Raw genomic sequence first — 21,544 nt, 5'->3', positions numbered from 1 at the left:
CTATTCAAGGACTGTCACTGAACACAATAATGGGATGGGCAATGAAAATGCATCACGAGCTACGATCCCTCTGTTGCCACATTTGATCATCCTGCCATCTTGACAATGACGCAGGTGTGAGATAGATGTCACAAGCGTGTGGATGTCAGAGTGACTCATTAGTACGCCGCTTACGTTCAATGTTTTAATTAGCTTCGATGGATATTGGCTTTTTTTTCTAAGTCAAATCATTTTTGTCATTCCTGGCCTTGGCGTGGTGACGACAAGGTGGGCGTTAGGTTCAGATACTTTGCATTCTCGTTTTTTTAATTCTAAGCAAGCAGCACCCAGATGATTCACAGCGAGAGTCAGAGCCACCGGGCAAGGCCGTCCGACTGGTTTTCTTGACGGACAGGGATCCAGGAAGATAATAGAGTGGAGCGTTGACACTTGCCAGGGTGTTTTTTTCTTTTTAGCAGAGTGAAACCTTGGCTCTCAGACTTGCTAATTTCCTCTTCCACCTACTCTCTGTGAGATGTTGCGAAATGGACCCACACCCTGTTTGTGATTTGAAACAGCTTCGTAGATGTGTGCACAGCGTGTGTGAGATTGTTTTTATATTGTACAGAACCGGTGGTGGGTTGATCTCCATGTTGAGTGCACACTGAGGCCTCTCACACAGTGTTGGACAATTGCAGGAGGATAGACATCAATCTTTTTGTCTTTCACCTGCACAAACACAGTCACTTAGATTGAGCAAACATTTAGACTTGTTTATCTAAGGCTCATAAAGAGGGTAAAACAAGTCACGACTCACTTTTACGAAGCTTTAATTATGATTCGATTGTTACTAATGAGTGGTTGCGGTTTCCTTTTATATAAAAACACAAGGAACAACTGCAACATTTTATTTTAAGTATAAAATCAGAAATGTGTGGGTTCTCATTATAAAGTACATCACTAGAATGACTTGTGCATTGTTTTTGGTGGTGTCTGGGCCCCTGTCTCTGTGTCTGTTTGTTGTCTCAGTCCAACTCAGTGTGTGTTGTTCTTGATCTCATTTTAATGATGTGCGCTGCTGCCTGGGTTTTCCTACCCAGTGAGCGTGAGAGCCGAGCTCCCACAGGAGATGTTGCTGTGACTTGCTTCACTTACGCATGCGGCCTTGTCGTCGCTCTCCCTTCCCTTGGCCCCGCTTGCTCTCGGTGCTGATTGTCAGCCACCTGTACGACAGGTATACGCTCGCTTACTTACTCCCAATGAACAAAGCACCGATGTAGTAAACAAAAAGTGAGTTCTTAGCAACCTCTGCTGCATGCATGCACACACACACACACACACACACACACCCACACCCACACAGAGGCAGAGACAAACACTCTGCTCCACCCCACGTCTAACTTCCTTGACTGGCTGGGCTTGTTAGTGCTCATACGCCCGTACTTGTTCACAGCAGCTCAGGGACTGAGGCACCTGTCAGACAGAGAAAGACTTTCCCCATACACACACACAGACACACACACACTCAGTCACTGACTCTCCACTGAACTGCATGGACTTTGCTCTGCTGGCTGGAAAGTGATCACAGGTAGGCAGACGTTTGTGATGATGATGTAAATACAAATTATCTGGACCATTTTTCTGTATTTAAGATTCTCTGTGATCAGCATTAAGTGTGAGAGTGTGTGAAAAGTGTTCAGTCACCATTTTTCGGTGTGTTTTCTCTTCTTCGTGGCTTTTTCAGCAGTCTCTCCTGCTCTGTCCTCGCCTTAAAGGCCATTATTGCTCTCCATTAATCATTTCTCGCGTGTGTGTGTGGACTGATGCGTTAAACCCAGGATAAATATGCCCTCTGAGCTCTCTGTGTATTTGTTCTATCACCAACATTCGTATCCTTAAGAGATGTTGAGTTGATGTGCATTAGAAGGAGTGAATTAACAGCCCTCCGGAGTTATAGTTGGATTTGCATTCTGAAATCGGCAGCACTCTGCAATTTTGCATGAGCTGAAGTCCGCTCCTGCTTTTCAGATAAGGGAGCACTCGTCAGTGTTTCATTAATATTGTCTTTTTTCTTCTTGAAGTCCTTGGGGGTGTGTGTTTGCCTTTAAGCAGTTCGTTTTAAATGTAAACAAAATCTAGTCATTTAGACGTGTGAAAGGAGGCAGTATTTTTCCACCCTCGTAAATCTGTCTGTGTGTATATTTTGTATGCAAAGATAAACTGTGATATGTGTGTGTGTGGGTGTCCCCCATTCATATTTAGGAAACTAAAGTATTTTCTTTTGTTTTTTGGAAAGTGGTAGGACAGGATGATCTACATATCTAAATGATGAGACTGAGGAATGCTTTACAGAGCACATGCTCCCTACTGGGAGGGAGCAAGAGACATTTTGAAACTGTGACTGTGTGTTGTGACAAATTCCCACCCGCTCTTGGAATCTTTTCTTTTAACATGATCTCTGTCATTGTTTTAGGCGGCGTGTAAATTAAACAGAAGAAAGGCGAGAGAGAAACCTCAAGAAGAAGCATGTCAAAAGGTGAGCAGGGTGACTGATCTGATGGGAACGTCAATGTGAGATGAGCTGTTCCTCCATTTAGAGCTGAGGCCGTCACAGGGCGTGTCTCCACACCGGGCTGTTGACCGTAAATTCTGTCATGGCCCCCGATTTAAAGAAAAACCCCAAGTGGTTGATGATCGGGCCCAAAGGAGGACTGAAAATCATGCATGGTATCATATGATGCAGGCTATAGTGTTATCTCAGATGGTGTGTAGGTGGATGATGTGTGTGTGTGTGTGTCTCAGAGGAGAAAAGAGCAGCTGTAATGCAAACCACCAAAGTGCGGACCAAGCTGAAGGGAGATGGCAGCTGGCTGCAGCGCACCAGTGAACCTCAGGCCGAACCTGAGGAGGAGGTGAAACCCTGGTAAGACTACGTGTTTAGCTCAGCTTCATCACGTCCTCGTCATCCATTTCTCAAGTTCACTGCGATGACTAAACCGAGTCGCTGTGCATCCATGCAGGGTGGCAGAGGTGAGGGCCAACCGTGTGAATGGAGCCCCCATCGAGACCAGTCCAGGGCCTTCACCAACAAAGCCCGCGCTGCCGCCCAACAAGCCTGACGCTGCGAGGTAAACACCGGTTTCTGATGTCACCCGTGCAGTTTTCTGTAGCTTACTGTGAAACCTGCAACCAAACAATGATTGTGCTGATAACGAGTCTCTTTTTTTAAACCTAGAGCTCCAACGTCAGGATATCTGATCAGGTAAGAGTTCTCATGAAATTATAAACACGTCAGGCCGGTGACATTTGTGTTTCTGTGTTTGGTGACAGCAAAGGAATAAACAGAACTTTTACAGTTTATGGTCACTTTGTGGAAACTATAAACTTGAATTAATACACTGTAAAAAAAAATGAGAAGGGAAGGAAACTACTCAAAGAACTTACTGCTCTAGATTTCTGAATTTCGATGACAACTCAATCTTTTATTTTGGCATCTTATCTTTTGTTCTGATCGTTTATCTTTCAATCTTACATTTTTTTTTGGGGATCCATTTTAAATGATAAAGATGCAGAAACTGTCGGACAGGTTTTTATCTCCTCGCGCCTTGATTATTGCAACATGTCTTTATTCATGCCTGAACCAAAAATGCTGCAACGACTTGAGATTATTGAGAACTCAGCCGTTTGACTTTTAACAGGAACAAATAGTTTGAATCATACTACACCTGTTTTAACCACATTACGCTGGCTCCCTGTTTGTTTTAGGATTGATTTTACTTGGAATTTAGACCTTTTAATCCCACATGAACCTTTGCGTAGCTTGTGATCCTCGGGTAGAGGAGCTTTTGCAGTCAGGGCCCAGGGGCTCTGACCTGCTTGAGGAAATAAAACTGGCAGTCAGTGACACACAACTCTACTGAAAAGCCTCTCCTGATTTTATTTGAGTTGTTTGTTGACTTATTATTTTATTAATACTGGTAGAAGTACCTCAGAGCGATCTTTAATTAGAGCGCTCTTTGTGATTTCATCTGAACTTTTAATTTATTTTATTTCTGTCCTTTTATTTGATCTGTTGTCTTTCTTATTGTTAAGCACTTTGTAACTGTGTTTTGAAAAGTGCTATATAACTAAAGTTATTTGGTTAAGTCATTATTATAACTAATACTAAGAATTCTAGTGCCGCAGTCTGCAGGGACTTAGTTTGTTCCACGTGTAGACATGAGTATTTCTCACTCACCATTCACTTTATATTTATCAAATGATATCTTAAAAGTAAAGGGTTCTTATCGACCAGCACCTTTTCTACTACACATCATTCACACGCTGTCAGAGGCCAATTAGAGTTCGGTGCCTTGCACAAGGAGCCGAGGATTGAACCACCGACCTTGTTGTTAGTTGATGACCCGCTCTACATCTTGAACCACACACTACACCACTACATGTGTCATTACTACAACACCAGAGTTTCTGTCCTCTATTCTACCAAACACTCACCTATAGGGTGTCATGTTTCCCTTGAGGTGCGATGAGAGGATACGAACCCCTGCAGAAATGATCAGGAGACCCTGCTTGTAACTCGGTCAAAGCTTCCAATAACGTGTTTTGCCTCCAAATATGATGAATGGAGGGAAACCTGACCAATGAAACTTTACATGAATATTACATGAACTTGCCGTGCAATTTCAAGTTTTTGTTTTTACAGCGTAGCTGGAATATCTGAGCTATGAAAACTGCACTTCATGGGACTTTTTGTAATGAAATCATAGATTATTTATAGAGAAAAAAAGTATATGTCTATTCACACTTTTTGTTTTTTCCTTCAGAGGCATTTTCACTAAACTGGACCAGAAGCCTGCATCATCGTCCACGACTAACGGCACAAGGTAAGAGTTTCTCTCACCTGAATGAGCAGCGTTAACAGTGACTGCTGATGCACTCTCACTGACCCCTCCGATTCCCTCACATACTCGTTGTTCTTTCTTGCAGTGGAACGACGCAATTCAACAAAAAAGCCTCGGAGAGCTACAAGAAAATGTGAGCGTGCACAAATAAGATTCCCGGTGAGCGGCTGGCAGCTGCGTGATAATGTATTTTCATTAGGTGTGTGTGTGTTTCTGTCCCTCAGAGCCCCCCACACGGTGAGGCCCACTTCGGAGAACCAGGAGGGCCTTCTGAGCAATGAGGAGCAGGAGAAACGGTGAGACTCCCCCTTGCACAAAGAACACAATCCAATCTGAAGTCGCACGCCCTCCCCCCCCAAGAGATTACATTAACATCATAATGATTTATCTCGCAGGACGGAGGCAGCCAGCAATGTTCTGAGGACATCTGCAGTCAGGCATCGGTCTTATGTGCTCTCTGCTGCTAAGAAATATGAGTACGTACTCTATGTCTTGTGTCTCCTTATGCTAATCTTAATGCTCAACCTGTTTCTGGGATTCTTAAATCATAAAAGAAGTGAGTTAAACATTAAAAAAGGTAAAACACATCAGGAAATTGCTCTTTTCACTCACATATGATGAGAATGTATGATGGTGCTTATAAAAGCTGTTTGATAAAAACCCTCAGGTCGATTGAAAAAGCCGCTGACACCCCGCTGGTCAACAACAATGTATCATTTGTGGCTAAAAGGTAAAGGCTCCCTCTCATATATTAAAATCTGGCAAATCTGTGAATGCTGATGTCTGATTTAATGTGTGTTTCGTCTTTCTGTTTTAATGTGTGTACTCATCTCCACGCATGTTTTCTTTTGCACGTGTGCTTGGCTGCAAATGTGCAGGGTTGAGATTGAAGATGACGATGAGGGCACCACGACACCACCACCTGTCAGCTCCCCCAGCCCGACTCCTGCCATCCCCGTCGCATACGTTGCCCCCGCCCCGATGGCCAGACCAGGGAGAATGTAGGTCCTGCCTTTCCATTTCCAGTGAAACAAGTGATTTCTGTTCAGTTTCATTCATCGTCTGTCTTGTTTACAGTGCGGAAACAAACGTGAAACCAGCCGCTGATGTCACTGACGGTGAGTCAGTGGCTCAGATATTTCGGGGGCCTTTACCGGACCTTTTGAAAGAAGACCCCACTCCAGTGTCTGTGACGCAGAAGGACCCGTTTGAAGGCATGAAGTCAGGATGCACCAAGGTGGCCACACCTCTCCCTGAACTCATCCCAGTGTTTGTAGAAGCAGTTAATACAGAGCAAGAACCTGAGCCAGATGTTTCTGATCAAACCGACACCTCTCTGGTTAAAATCACCCCTGATTTACCAAACCTGGTGTCAACCACTCCAGCTCCAGCTGTCCCAGAATCCCCTGCTCCAGTGTCCCCTGCCCTGACTTCAACTGTCCCAAAATCCCCTGCTCCATTGTCCCCTGCCCTGACTTCAACTGTCCCAAAATCCCCTGCTCCATTGTTCCCTGCCCTGACTTCAACTTTCCCAAAATCCCCTGCTCCAGTGTCCCCTGCCCTGACATCAACTGTCCCACAATCCCCTGCTCCAGTGTCCCCTGTCATGACTTCAACTGTCCCAGAATCCCCTGCTCCATTGTTCCCTGCCCTGACTTCTACTGTCCCAAAATCCCCTGCTCCATTGTTCCCTGCCCTGACTTCTACTGTCCCAAAATCCCCTGCTCCATTGTTCCCTGCCCTGACTTCTACTGTCCCAAAATCCTCTGCGCTATTGTCCCCTGGCCGGACTTCAACTGTCCCAAAATCCCCTGCTCCATTGCCCGCCGTCCTGACTTCAACTGTCCCAAAATCCCCTGCTCCATTGCCCGCCGTCCTGACTTCAACTGTCCCAAAATCCCCTGCTCCATTGCCCGCCGTCCTGACTTCAACTGTCCCAAAATCCCCTGCTCCATTGCCCGCCGTCCTGACTTCAACTGTCCCAAAATCCCCTGCTCCAGTGTCCCCTGTCCTGACTTCAACTGTCCCAAAATCCCCTGCTCCATTGTTCCCTGCCCTGACTTCAACTTTCCCAGAATCCGTTGCTCCAGTGTCCCCTGTCCTGACTTCAACTGTCCCAAAATCCCCTGCTCCATTGTCCCCTGCCCAGACTTCAACTTTCCCAGAATCCCTTGCTCCAGTGTCTACAGTAACAACGATCACAGTGGTGACAGAACCTATACCTGAACCTGAAGAAGAACCTGAACCACAATCTAAACCTTCTCCCATGACAAGGTCAGATTCTCACCAACTAATATCCGTGTTGTAGCTCAGCATTAGTGGTGGAAAGTAATGACTTCAGTCTGGGCTCTTTATACTTGAGTATTTGCTATTTTATTCTCCAACTCTACACTTCAGACAAAAAACATTTACACTTTATTTCAAATATCTTTATATCTCAAGTTTCATTGCTGGCAACTTTGTATATGAAGATTTTCACAGATAAAGATCAACTAATTATCTAGTTATATTGAGGATTATTACAAATGAAACCACATAACATCGCATATAGGAGCTAAAATCGACTACACCTTCACCGAATAATACTAAAATGCAACATTATTAACACATCAGTGATAACGGTCCAGTTATTACCTCTGCCAAGGAGGTTAGGTTTTCATCTGTTTGTTTGTTTGGTAATAATTTAGCAGGATCATGCAAAAACTACTCAATCGATTTTTCATGAAATTTGGTAGCAGGGAGGAAACCCTTAAAGTTTGTTGCAGAACTGGTTCGAGAAATTTCTATTTTACTTTCTTTTTGCTTTTGATAGAGTTCTAAATAAAAATCTGGATCTAGTGAATTTAATTAAATTTAATATATTCTACCACAGCAACAGTATAACATATTGCAATGCTCTGTGATTATGAGCCTCAAACATTAACCATGATGTTTGCACAAATATTCGTAATAATGTTTGAATATCGTAACTTCTTAAACAAAGCAGAAAATGTGCTTTCAGATTCTTTTCTTTGTTCATGTCAGCCGTATGTTTGCTCTCATTTCTTTCACGTGTGTGATGGAAAAAAACATGTGTTTGTTCTCCATTTGTCTTCACAGCTCCAGAGTTGACACGCTCGCTGCCTTCTTCGACACTCTCGTTCCCTCTGCCACAAGTTCAACCAGGTAGTGGAAAGAGAGAAAGATGAAAGCAATATGTGTATATATATATATATCCAATATGAAAAGAAAATCATTACCATGGCTCTAGCGTGCTCCAGCCTTAACAACATGCCATCTGATAATCAGATTTTTCTCCTCCGCAGTCTCAAGGATGATGAGCCAGAGCTGGCAAAGGAACAAGGAGGCTCAGCAGACAGCCGCACCACAGAGAGCAGGTACAAAAACCAACAGTTTCCTCATTCCTGTCATAGCAGGGCTGGCAAGAAAACACATAGTCACAAAAAAATGCCGCTGTGTTCACTTCAGAGTTATCACAAAATACACCAGATCTCAGTTTCAGTCACCTGAAAGCACCTCACTCAAGAGGATGTCCCAGATTAGCCTTCATATGTGGCACTTAAAAAATGTAGTTTGAAGGTGTGTTTGTGTGTGTCTGTGTGTCTGTGTGCGTCTGTGTGTCTGTGTGCGTGCGCCAAAGCAGGTGCACTCATTTGCTCTCTTACTTCCTGCAGAGCTGCGGAGGAGCCCGCTCCAGTTCTCAGTAACTCTGAGCCAATGACAGACGAACTCCTGGCATTCGATGATGGGTTTGTTAACAAATATGTTCTCACTGATTGTGCAATTAAGCGATGCTCTGAATATTCCCCACAAGGTGGCACTGTTGGACATCCTATGATCTCCCTCTGTTCTAATTCAACCGGTCTGCTCCTGCTCTGAAATATCCTCTGAATCCCCTAACTTCGCTCATCATGTCCTCCTCTTCCTCTTCCTCTTCCTCTTCCTCTTCCTCCTCCTCCCCACCGCTGCAGTCCACAGGAGGCAGCAGAGCCTGTTCCCCCCAGCCCAGGACGCTGGAGTCAGGATCTGCTCAGTGGATTTGATAGGTAAAGGAAGAACTCTCTCCCACCCAAACCCCAAATACATCCATCCATCCATTATCGACACCGCTTATCCTCTGAGGGTCGCAGGGGGAGCTGGAGCCAATGCAGGCTGTCATTGGGGGAAAGGCGGGGTACACCCTGGACAGGGCGCCATCATAACACAGGGCTGACATATAGAGACAACTTTCTTATTCACATTCACATGTCTTTGGAAGCCGTACTCAGGGCAAACCCAGGTAAACACAAGGAGAACATGCAAACTCCACACAGAAACCAAACTGGAAACCCTCTTGCTGTGAAGTGACAGTGCTAACCACTGCTCCACTGTGCCGCCCTCCCCTAAACACAGAGTCATGCACAGAAATATCCGAGCTGGAACATCCCCTTAACTCACCTTTTCCAGTTTTAAAGGGAGCTGGTGCACAAACGTTGTATTTGACTTTGGTGTTTTGGGTTTTCTCCAGTGAGCCAGACCCAGCGAAGACCAGCGGCGCCCTGGATCTCCTGGCTACTGATGTGATTCCAATCAACACAGAGACACGCAGGTGAGAAAGAGTCCCATTCACTTTCATCACTACATATGGAGAAGGTGGGGGGGTGAGAATCTCAGCTCCCTGAGGTGGACGATTTTTAATAAACCCCCAAATCTGCCCCCGAGTTTGATCCATAAATCCGGGCTCCTCCACCCCCTGCGTTCTATTCTAACCCCTGGACAGAGTTGCAGATTCCTGAAGCGACTGAGTAATACTTTGAAAACAGGAAAGCTGCATCTTATCCGCTGCGCGACTGGAAATAGAAGGGATTGTTGTACTGATTAGTACTGTGGCTTTGTTTTTGTCTCCGCCAGCCTCAGCGTGCAGCGAGAGGAGGAGAAGCAGACAGATGAGACAGCAGGAGAAACACAAAGGTAGAGGGGAGATGACAGGCTGCTCTTAAACAATTAACTATCTGCTCCAAGCTGCTTCCGCTCACAAATGCATTTTATTCAGATGTGGTTTACTGCATACTAACGCTCTCTCTGCCCACCAGCCTCACAGAGACCGTCACTATAACCACCAGGACTGTGATTATTACTGACCAAAGGTACGAGACCACACACAAACAGACGGTGTCTGGCCTGCACTATATTCAGATGGTTTTCCTGCTTGTTAAATAGTTCAGTGGATTCCAAGCTTTTCTAATGGACTGGCACTTTAAATAGTGTATGAGAAGAACCACACTAACCTTTACTTGCCCTCTTTTCTTTCTTTTTTTATTCCCATCGTGCCGTTCATCCGTACCTCCCTCCTTAAACCTCCCCTCTGTGCAGTGAAGAGGACAAAGCAGATCCCTGGAGCTCACATGTGACAACAGTAGTTACTGAATCGAGGTAGTTTGTTTACTGCCACGTCACATAAGTCCCAGTGCTTTAGGATGTCTGTGTCACAGTGTATTTCATATAGATATATGTGAGTGTGTGTAAAAAGTAGTTTGCCCCATACTGACGCTGAGTAGAGAGAGTGAATTTACTTAAAATAATTGATTAAATTGTGAGAAACATTCGTTTTAAATAATCAAATTAAGTTTAAAGTGCTTAATAAGATAATATTGATTGTCTTTCATAAAAAGTCTAATTGGTTAAATACCAAAAAAAACACAACAGACGAAATGAATGACTTCTCAGTTTAATTGGTATTGACTGCGACCAGGGTTCAGTTTAGGTGAAGAAAACCTGAAATACACTGAGGTTTGTTTCTCCATTCGGCAGCACAATAGTCTTTCCATTTGTCAAAGACATCCCGATTCTGATTTTGATTGAGTCTGGCCGCCTGCTCCTCTGTGTTTCTGTTTACCATTCAAACTGCATTAAATCTTTCCATTATGAGTCAATGTGATCAGAATTCCTCCGACACAAGATGGGCCACGCTGACAATTGAGAGTGAAATCAGTGTGAAATTGTTTTTCAGCTCGGCTGATCCGTTTGATCCATATCCGATAGGGACCACATCCCCTAACAGGTAATCATATTGGTTTGGAGCTGCGACTGTTTTCCAGCCAGCCAGATAGCATCTCCCCATGCATAATGCAGCACTTTCTGATTATGAGCCACTTTTCTCTGCTGCAGCTCCTCTGACCTGTTCCAGCCCCTCGCAGATATTTCCATCAACAGGTACATGAATGATAATGCAAATGCCTCTTTTTCTATACTCTAACCTCTGTTTGTCACATGTTACTGCATCATATCCTCTTTACTACAACTGCTTCACTTTGTGACTTTATGGCAATCCATTCATAATCAGCAGAAAGCAATCTGCTGTGTGGCGACAGTGCATCTTATTGATATGCATTGATTTCTTATTTATGTCCTTATTTCGTCAGCGCTCCAACCACGTTCATGGAGAACAAAGATCCGAGTCCAGAGACACAGTACGTTGGGGATTTTATCTCTTCATCTGAGATTAAGCTAGTGAAATGAGGCTGCGACTAACTATGGCTTCCAGTGTTGCTGAATTTGTTGATTATTTAAAAAAAAAATAGATGAGAGCTGAAATGATCTTATCAGAAAATTAATTGGAAACAATTTTGATAATCGGCTCCAACTTTTAAATGTGAGGATTTTCTGCATGTTGAATATATTTGGTATTCTGGACTATTAGCTTCAGTCGTGAGAAACTACAATAAGTTCTTTACTGTTTTACTGACTTTCGATCGATAAAACAAAGTAGACTGGCACCCAGTAGAGCACATACCTTCATCAAGACCCAACAGACCCATTCAATTCAATCAAGCCGCCACACACTCTAAGATATCAGTCCCCAATTAGGATAATGTCAAAAAAAACATTCCGCATCCTTCCACCAAGTTGCGTGAACAAAGAAACAACACTGACTTCCTTGGGGGAGAAAAAATAATCTGTAGATTAACCAATAATATAAATAATGGGTAGTAGCAGCCCAGCAGTACCTTTAGTAAAAATAGTTTAGTCTATAAAATATCAGAAAGTTTTGAAAAACATTTGTTGGAATTTTTCAGAGACGTCGGACATTTGTTTTTAAATGTTGAGCAGTGAAAACTACTTTCAGATGATAACGTTATCAAACAGAGTAAAGCAGTGAATTTCTCCCTTTGAACTAGAAAATTGTCCCATTTTTGCTTTAAATTATTGAACTGCTTTTCAACTAAATGATTAACGAGTCGTCATTCCAGCATGGAAATGGAAATGTCTTTCTATGCAGTGTGACTGTGTCTTGAATGATGCTTTTATTCTCCCCCCCCCCCCTTTGTGTGTGACAGTATTAGTGGCAATGCACTGAAATCCCCCGCAAACGACATCGACGACATCAACACTCACACCACCAGGTATTCAAGCTCGTGCTTAGCTGGGTCCTGAACATGCGAGCGCGGACCTGCAGAAATCTATTTCTCAGGCGGCGGACATTATTACCGATGTCTAATATGCTTCATCTGTCACAACGTTCGTCATTTCTCTTTACCTCTGTCTCCACTTTGGCTCCTCAGTCTCAGCACTCAGCGGTCATGGGCACGCACATGGGACACCATCACACCTCAGCAGGCCGGCACAGAGGAGAGGTGATGACACACTTCGATTTCCTCTTACACTACCACACACAATGAGGCCGACTGTGTTTTCGTTCATTCATCTACATGCGCCCACGTCCTTGTCCATTACGCGCTAAAAGCCTTTTACTGTACGTCCCCTCTCAGCCAAGAGGCCGAACCGGAGGACCAAGCTGGAGACCAACAGACGATGATCATGTTCGAGAGAAAGTAAGTCATTGTTTTTTTTTTGTTAAAAGCCTCTCTGCTCCTTTTATTCCCATAACCTCCTTCCCTTTCACTGTGGGTGAAGTAACTAGGCTTTTGCAGCATCTATTCATCGAGCCATGAGACATTGTGCACTGGTGCTGATGAAAATAGGTCAGATACTGTATATATTGGTTACAACTGTGACACACACAGATCCACTTCCAGCCTTTTATCCCTTTTTCTTTTCTCCCTCCAACAACACCCATTGTGAATTTGTCAACCTATATCATGTAATGCCACGTTTTTGTTTGTGCTCAAGGTCCAAGGAGAACGACTCCCCATGGGACAGGTGGACATCCCCCACTGTCTATACTATCACTACAGAAGGGGAAGAGGAGGAGGAGGAGGAGGAGGAGGAGGAGAGGTACCTCTACAGTAGCTGAGCTCATTAAACGCATATTAAAGCCCTTTTATTTTGTTGGTATCGTTTCAGCAGGATGTGATTATAGCACCTTAACATTCAACGGCTGTCAACCATTTAATTGAAAGCGAGCTAAATACAAGTTCCTTGCGGCTCACTCGGAGAATAATCATCTTCTCCTCAACTTGTATAAAAAATAAAAAAAAAAACTTTAATACAGTCACGGTTTTTCATCAGTGCTGCCAGACTTATTATAATGCTGGGATGTTCTTTGTTTTGCAGCCCCGAGGATACACTCACAGAGACAGTCACAACCGTCACCACCATCAGGTTGGAGAAACTTTTGAAATCCTTTAAAAAAAAAAAAAAAGACCCTGCTTTGTGAAGATGAAACCCCACTTTGTTCAGTTTAGAAGGAGTGGGAAGCGTGAGTGGCATGTAGGTGTTGTTTATAAATTACAATGCACGGGAGGAGGTGCTCAGGATGAGGCAATGCCGCAGTACAAAAGAAAAACAAACCACACCTGGTCAATAAACCCTGATCCCTCTGGAGCTGTGAGTTAGAAAGATCAGCTTTATCCACTTGGCTGGATCGCGTCCAGCTTATTGACTGCTATAGCCTCCAGTAAAAAGTCTAATACAGCTTTCTTTATTTTCCAGGGAGATACACGGTGAGCCAGAGCCCGCTATGGATCGGTAAGTTTATGATTTTTGTTCGTGTCACACAGCATAATGCAAGACGACTCTCTCCAGAGTGTTATTTTCAACTATTTGGTCTGCTGATTTTCTCACTTTTATAAAAACACTCCCTTTTTCATCTGGAGCGTTTTTTGTTGCAGGAACTTCCAAAAAAGGGAAGGAAATTATCAGCCACAAAAATAGAAGCAGTCACCTTTTTTTGACTGTTTTAACACGGTTGTTTCTGTTGATTATTAAACCCTGGCCCTAAGGTTACACACAACCGTCTCAAGTCTGAACTTGCTTGAAGTTAAATGACAATTTTTTTTTCTCATTGTCTCTCCATTGGCCCTCATTTCCTTCCCCCCAATTATCAGTCTCCAGATGTCAGATTAATGATGCGTATTAGTGATGTCAAGTCACGGGCCGTTAAACAGCGTGCCATTAACAAGCGATGGCAGAAAATTATGATATCCTGAGTTACATTTGACAGATGCAGAGTCCCTCTGTATAAGCCATGGTGCTGCTGGAGTCAGTGAGAGAACGATGAGACTAACGCCGCTGCACTTTGTCTCCAGTTATGAAACCTACTCCAGGTCGGTGACTGAAGAAGAGCGCCCGGTCCAAACACCAGAGCCTGAGACCAAAAAGTGAGGGATTTGACTAGATTACACTTTTTGAGTTTTAAGTCACAACATACATCTGTTTCAACTACTCACACTGTTGTTCTTTCCCCTGCCTCTTCTCAAGGCCGTTTGTGTATGTGAAGGAATACGTCAATACCTCGGAGCTGTCCTTGCATAACGCCAGAGATGAAATCAATAGGTTCGGCCACTACATTGTTTACACAATCAAATAACAGCATTGATTTGAAAAAGAAAACTGCTGAAAAACACGGTTTTCGTGATGAATCACTTATTTCTCCTGTTTCCACAGTGGGTCGGATTATTTGACATCGAGCTCCACCAGTTACTCTTACAGCAGCCCCTCCACGTACGCCAGGTAACAACACAGCTCCTGTTTTAAACCAGATATAAGACCTTTCCCCTTGTTTTTTCCATTTCAATTTAAATGATTTTATCATTTATTTACACAGTATTTATGTTTCACTTCCACTAACATTTCCATTCCTTTCAATGCTCCCACTTCAATTGACGCTTCAAATCCTTTCACATCTGCTTTCTTAAGCTTTGAACGAGAATTGAAACTTCTTTGAAACCCACAGCTTCTTCTTTTCATACCCAATTTCCTCAAACTCTTTTCTTCTTCTTCTTTCACTTCATCCCCTTTAAGGAATCTCCAGCTCAGTTTATCGCTTCAACTTCCACTGACCATTCCACTCTTTTCAGCTTTTTTACCTAAAAACTAAAAATGAACTTCAGCAATTTAACTTAATATAACAGTTGTTTCAGTTAATACAATTTCACAAAATAGCTGACAGCAGCTCAATTTATCACTTATATTTTGACTGACGCTTCAAATATCCTTCCAGATCTGAGGTATTGAGCTCTCAACGACAATTACAACTTCCCACAAGTTCCACTGTTCATATCCAATTGCTTTCGCGGCTTACGCTTCAGCCGACACTTCTTTCATTACAGACTTTTATTAAATCTCCAGCTCAATTTTATTATGAGTGACAGTTCGACTTCTTTCAGCATTTTCAAGTCAACTTAAAAAAACCCATAAACTTAACTAAGAGCTTCCACTTAAACTTAAACCTCTTTCTTCACTTCTGTTCTACCACTTCAGTATTTGCATTGTGATTGCTAAAATATCTTTACATTTCAAATGTTTTAACTGTAAACAGTATTCAGTATTCATATCATTTCCAGCGAGTACATTTTGCTTTTAGTCGTTGCTCTTGTTTTCATAGTGGGTCAAATTATTTGATACCAAACTCCTCCACTTAACTCCGGGCCACAACGCTATTCCCTAAACCGGTTTTAAACCAGCTTTAAGCTGAAGGTCCCCCTGCCTTGTTATTTCCCGTTCTGATGAAACTAGATATTCGTAAGCAGCAGGGCAGAAATTCCACCAAACCTGCTCATTAGGAGGCTAAGTGGGGATATGAAAGGATTATTTACACTTCTTAGATTCCCTCACTCGGGACGGGAACGGTCGCAGGTTATTGAAGCAGACAGAGCGGCTGCGTTTGCACGAGAGATGTGTGTGAATGAGCTGCCAAACTAACTTGTCTCAATCTTCCCCAGCGGCTCACTGTCATCCAGCTGTACGTTCTGCGGCGAGCTTGTGGGCAATGATGCTAAGATCACCATTGAGCACCTCAATATCAACTGTCATCCCGCCTGCTTCAAGGTAATACTGGAAACGGTCACGTCCCTGGAGTAAATTAGCATTTCTGAACGACAGATACTAAAATTACACAGCTCAGAATCCAGCCTGTAAACAGTGGGAAACTCTATAGCTCAACAGTTTGACTACACAAAGCTTCACCAGGGTTTCTATAGGTTTCAACAAGTGAATTTGAAGATTTTGTAAGATCTTTTTAACACCTGTGTCAAGTATGACAAATGTGAAGGAATATTAGGGAGCCAAATTTTCTCACAAGGTAGAGTAGCCTAGTAGAGAATAACTATTATCTATTATCTTACAAACTACAGAGGCAGTAGTTATATTTCCTACAGCCAAGCTAATATCCGTCTCATTGAGAAAGAACTACAACACGGACGTTATAAACTAAGCTGCCAAAATAACTCATTTTAAAATAAAACATTAAAATAACTAAGACCAATCTAAACTTATGAGACTATTATGTAATCTTTTAACGTATATAACACTTTTTTAAGGCTTTTTAAAATATTTAGAACTTTTTAAGGATTACAATTTTTTATTTATTCTATTCTTTTCATCCATTGGCAGAGCAGTCAATAAGCGTTTTCCCCAGTAATATAGAACTTTTACCTTTTTAAAACACAAATTATGTTCAGTCATTGTGTATTACCAGTCCATGTAACAATTGGTTTAATCAGTCACTAGCGCTAAAAAAGTTTTCTGTCTATTATGGAACGAAAAAAAAAGAGGGACTGAATTTCTAGGATTAAAAACATTGCTCTGCACTGTGGTTTCTTTTAATTACATTTTCTAATGCCATTCTCACCATTATTTTTCAGTGTGGTGTGTGTAATAAGGATATGGGCGACCTTCTCTTCAGCATGTTCCTACACGGAGGGAAAGTCCACTGCGAGGGCTGCTACTCCAAAGCTTTAGACTGATTGTCTGAGCTCTTCAGCGTCCTCTTATCCTCGTCCCCCTTCCCTTCATGTTCATTTGCATATAAAGTGAGAACTGTGCTTTAGCGAAAATGTTGGACTGTGTTCAGTTTGAACCTTGCTGTGGTTTAGGGTGATCAAAGAGACTGTCATAGTGAACAATATGATTTCTTTAGCTTCCATTAGGTTAAATTTCTAATTTCTCAAACATGTTATACAAGCTTGTGTTTGTTTGTTTCTTCCTTGGTGGTGAAAGCTGTATCTTCCTCAGTAGACTATGAAGGATATGCCTGTACAACATGCTGTGCTATATATAACTGTGAACAGGCAAGTGGGGTGCAATATTATGATTTAGCTTTTTGAGTAGTTATATGCAAGATGATGACTTTGTTACATGTTTACTTCCTTTGTTCTTCTTGATACAAAACAGTGTGTTCACATATATGATGCTTTGTTAACAAAATAAAGTGATTTATATGAGCATGGTAAAAAATATGTCATACAAAGTTAGTGTCCAAAGAGACACACAAGACTGTCCTGGAGTCTCAAGCAGTTACATGTTTTAGAAAAGTATGTTTTTTAAAAATGATTGCACATAGAGATGATTTCAGCATCATGTAACTGAATACAGTTAGTGAGAGAATAAAGTATCTACCACAGAAATTCATTAGCTGAGCTGTTCCTGAGAACTCCCTCACAAGCGCAGTGGCGACTTCCCACTGGGAGCTGTGCTTAACTTTACATTTGCCTCCAATTCCTCGGTGAAACAATATTCTCCTTGCATAGTCACGTGAAATAGCTGTGAACATGAATATGACTTCAGCTAATAACCATCAGCTACCTGCTGGGTAACAGTGAAGAAGCTAATGTAGTTCACTGGCTGCCGTCTTGATGGTCTTCACACACAGTCGGGCAGAACTCCCTCAGTACAGAGGACGAGTCTTTGGCTCGGCCCCAATCCAATAAAAATGTGCCTCCCATGAGAATGTGCATCTCGAGAACAGCTGCACTGCATGCAGTTAGCGTTAACAACACAGAGCAGAGTAAGGGCAACGATGGCAACGCAGTTAGAGTCATTAACCTACTTGAAAATATTGGCATATAGCACTGTGAAACATCATTTCTCATGATTGAACCTGGGATAAAGGATAAAAGTAACACGTCAGCTGAATTCAGTATCTAAATCTGTTACTAAACGGCTCCTAAGAGTAAAAGAGTTCTGGCTCAGGTGCAGAAATGAGTCATTTCTGCTTCAGTCCCTCATTTAAACAGATGGGCTGCAGAATATCGGACCCTTCTCCAGCCTGTAACCGAGGCCTGTGTCAGTGTTTTCCTCTGGCTCTGCTCACAGCCATGTTTTGGATGTGCTTCCACAGCAGCGAAGGGTCCGACTCGTTGTGTCTTATCAGAGACTCCAGCCCCTCTGCTTGGTCCAGACTCTGCCAGTAATCCTGAGGCCATGTTTTCAACCATCTGGAGACAGATACAAACAGATAAGACTCATCACAGAGTACATTTTAATTAGACAATTAAAATAGGATGATTTGTCTCCCCACAAGAAATTGTTATTCAAGGATTTCCCAGCTGGCACCGCAAGCAATTTAAGACAAACTCACCCGTCATCTGCAGGTAAGTCTTGGACGTCTCCGTACCCGGGGCTGGGCATGGGGCATCCCATGTGAGAGTTGTCGGCCATTTTAGGCTGAGGGGGTTGGTTCTTCTTGGGGGCTTTCCTATATCCCCGCTCGGCTGCCAGCCGTGTGTTCTCCTGGTCGCACACGAAACATTCAAATCCATTCAGGTAGTTCGGTTTGCTCATGTCATTAACCCCCCACTCGCGAGTCTCCAGAGCCTCCAGCAAGCGAGTGTTTGTTACACGGCTCGGCTTCTTAAACTCCAAATATCTTGCATATTCATCATCATTCTCGTCAAGTAGTTTGAGGAAGTCAGCCAGAGCTTTTGGTGAGGGGAAGTTATCGATGATGATGGCAGAGTGGTCGTTGGGCATCCAGTCCGCCACCACGGAGGAGCCTCGATAGACGGGAACACAGCCCTGATGGAGAGGCCGCCACAGCTTCTCTGTCATATAATCTGGACACAGACCGTTCTCCAGTGCCAGGTGGAACTTGTACCGCGCCACGAAGTTCATGAATCTGAGATCCTCGCCAGTGGCGGTGCCCGTGTCCTCCAGATGTCCGGGTAGAGGCATGTTGTTCAAGCATTTCCCGTAAGAGTCCACCTACATAGACAGAAATTATATGTGAGAATTGAGAAACATGAAGGGGGCATAGAAAACATATGGGAATAAATTACAGATGAGACAATGACAAATATTTAATGGCATAAATGTTTCAGAAAACCCTGATAAAACATTTGTAATTAGAATCTCACTGATGGGAATTCCCAATCATCACTGAGAGCATCACTGTGTATCAACCTGTGTACACGTATGGATATGTGGGAAACTCTAACTAGTGCAGAACATCCCTATTTGGATGCCAACAGGCACCAAGTACAAACACATTGCTACTTAATACTTGTTAGTTTGCACTAGTTGCCTGGTACATTCCACATTGATATCAAAATTATTTTCATCACTTTCAAAGCAACAAACTTGCTCCTGACTTCATTAATCACTTCTTAACCTCGCTACGTGCCTGGGCCAAAACATTTTTAATCGCAAAGATTTTATGAATGTTTAACATAAACTGTGTTTTATTTGTGGGTAACTTCATTTTATTGTCCTCTGTTTTATGAACTGATTATCCTTCTCTTGTTTTGATTGCTGTTCTGTTCTAAACGGGCGGATCCAGGAAAAGTTTTTCACTTTCTTTAACATTAAAAGATAGGGTGTTGGTGGAGGTGTGTGTTCTCTGAGCACCTTTCTAGTTATTATTGTTATTTATTTGAAGTAAAATTATCACAGCACCTTAGTTACTTTAGTTGAACAATTGTATTTCCCCGGTCACATAGGTAATCTAGATAAATCAGGTAGTTAAGTAGAAATAGCTACACTTATTTGGCATTAGTGGTAGTAAACATGGCCCTGAAAGACCTCCTCTGTTCTGTACCTGGATGTACTTCATGAGCTCCTTAACATATCTGTCTCTGTCAGATGGTACGTCGCAGTGAGACTGCATGTACAGCACAGGAGACAGGCCCTCCCTCCTCAGGCGGTTCTTCTCCTGCAGGGACACGGCTGTGGGCTGCAGCAAGTAGTCCAGAGTGGGCAGCCACTGCAGGCTCAGGGGATAGTCGGACTCCCTGCTAAACGTGGCTGTGTAGTTGAACAGCCTGATTCCCGGTCCGTGAGAGAGGAAGTAGTTATTCATGGGTGACTCTTCGTGGAACAGTGCCCAGGTCTGGTGGTGGAGACGAGGTAGCGGCGCCTCATAGGCCCTGAAGTCTGTCCCGTAGAAGATGATGGATGCTGTCCGCTTGTAGAGCTGCACCTTTCAAGATCAAACTCAAAATTACTGGCAGGACACTTTGGGATGATTATTATTATCTAGAGAGGTTACATATTTTGTGGCACCTTGCGGTTACTCGTGACCAGGCAGGAGGACGTGGCACAGTCGATGCGTTCGGTGTCACCGGGGAAATGCGGGAACAGCCCCCCGGTCCACCAGAGGATGATGGGCAGCTCCTTGTTGCTGCGGCGATCAACGTTGCCGGGCCCTCTGTATGAAGTGATGATGGAGGAAAACTCCATGTCTGACAGAGCACTCTGGGGCTGAAAGGCTGCACGCTCCACTGCATCCAGATCCTCCAGGAGGACGTGCTCGTCTGGGAAGGAGGCGAAGGACACCCACACCCAGCACAGGACTCCAAACAGCCCCAGACACACACAGGGCACCAGCCTGCCCCTACCTGCCATCTGTGGGGGGGAACAGAACAGAGAAAGGGTGTCAGAGACAGTTTTTAACCGGATATACGTGGTCAACAGTGAGATAACACATCCAACAACATGATTGGTGTTGGCCTGAGTCTTCAGTTTATCATGTTGAGCTGCCTTACTAATCATATAGGAAATTAAAGTGATGTTTCTACTTGAAGCCAACTTCATCTGATCAGCACCCAGAGGAGAATCTCTTCACTTCATACGTGTCAGCGCTGTCAGAACACGCGTAAGTGTCGCGATACCGGGAGTAAACGAGAGTTTCCTACCGTTATTACGGCTGTAAACACATGAAGATACGTTTCTCTTTATTCTTCAACAACTTCTTCAGTTATTCTTCGTAAAAATCGGTCCCGTCGAGCGATGACAACAAGATGCTGATGTGTGTACAGAGGGAGCAAACAGTTGGACTCTTCTTCTACGTTTCTGCTTCTTTCACTCATCGTCTTCTTCTTCTTTGGGTCGCAAACTAACGTAGTGTCGAACAGCGCCTCCCACAGGTCACGTCCCGCTACAGACCTGTGAACTACACAGCTCCTTTTTTTCAGTGTCATAGAATATTATATGACATTTTAAGCGTTATATTTAATAGAAAAATAACCAAAGGGAATACATAAATCAATATATATATATAAGACACTAAT

At 43.3% G+C, this 21,544-nt stretch overlaps 2 protein-coding genes across 5 annotated transcripts; one reads left to right on the top strand and one right to left on the bottom strand.

Moving 5' to 3' along the window:
- Positions 1–1,405: 1,405 nt before the first annotated feature.
- Positions 1,406–17,580, top strand: znf185 (zinc finger protein 185 with LIM domain). 3 transcript variants are annotated; one of them, XM_034597498.1, is made up of 35 exons: positions 1,406–1,567; positions 2,453–2,515; positions 2,782–2,902; positions 3,000–3,107; positions 3,215–3,241; positions 4,803–4,862; positions 4,966–5,013; positions 5,105–5,176; positions 5,276–5,356; positions 5,548–5,610; positions 5,759–5,881; positions 5,958–6,606; positions 6,712–6,946; positions 7,037–7,154; positions 7,980–8,045; positions 8,186–8,257; positions 8,555–8,629; positions 8,852–8,926; positions 9,388–9,468; positions 9,771–9,830; positions 9,953–10,006; positions 10,233–10,292; positions 10,870–10,920; positions 11,028–11,072; positions 11,282–11,329; positions 12,422–12,493; positions 12,629–12,691; positions 12,990–13,094; positions 13,374–13,421; positions 13,752–13,787; positions 14,348–14,419; positions 14,520–14,594; positions 14,706–14,771; positions 15,983–16,088; positions 16,904–17,580. In XM_034597498.1, the coding sequence occupies exons 2-35, from the start codon at positions 2,506–2,508 to the stop codon at positions 17,003–17,005; spliced, it is 3,147 nt and encodes a 1,048-aa protein (XP_034453389.1). In that variant the 5' UTR covers positions 1,406–1,567; positions 2,453–2,505; the 3' UTR covers positions 17,006–17,580. The 3 variants fall into 3 exon arrangements, with proteins under 3 accessions (XP_034453389.1, XP_034453388.1, XP_034453390.1); XM_034597497.1 differs by having other exon boundaries at positions 6,712–7,154; XM_034597499.1 differs by having other exon boundaries at positions 1,407–1,567; positions 5,958–6,561; positions 6,847–7,154.
- fut11 (fucosyltransferase 11 (alpha (1,3) fucosyltransferase)) lies at positions 17,389–21,323 on the bottom strand. 2 transcript variants are annotated; one of them, XM_034597516.1, is made up of 5 exons: positions 21,170–21,323; positions 20,538–20,879; positions 20,074–20,454; positions 18,619–19,241; positions 17,389–18,475 (listed from the first exon to the last, which is right to left on the bottom strand). In XM_034597516.1, the coding sequence occupies exons 2-5, from the start codon at positions 20,877–20,879 to the stop codon at positions 18,325–18,327; spliced, it is 1,497 nt and encodes a 498-aa protein (XP_034453407.1). In that variant the 5' UTR covers positions 21,170–21,323; the 3' UTR covers positions 17,389–18,324. The 2 variants fall into 2 exon arrangements, with proteins under 2 accessions (XP_034453407.1, XP_034453408.1); XM_034597517.1 differs by having other exon boundaries at positions 18,058–18,475; positions 20,074–20,448; positions 21,170–21,311.
- Positions 21,324–21,544: the final 221 nt, after the last annotated feature.

Source organism: Hippoglossus hippoglossus, chromosome 10 (genome assembly GCF_009819705.1).
Source record: "Hippoglossus hippoglossus isolate fHipHip1 chromosome 10, fHipHip1.pri, whole genome shotgun sequence".
Classification (NCBI taxonomy): domain Eukaryota; kingdom Metazoa; phylum Chordata; class Actinopteri; order Pleuronectiformes; family Pleuronectidae; genus Hippoglossus; species Hippoglossus hippoglossus.
The sequence above is the reverse complement of the archived record's forward strand: the minus strand, read 5'-3'. Positions and strand labels throughout refer to the sequence as shown.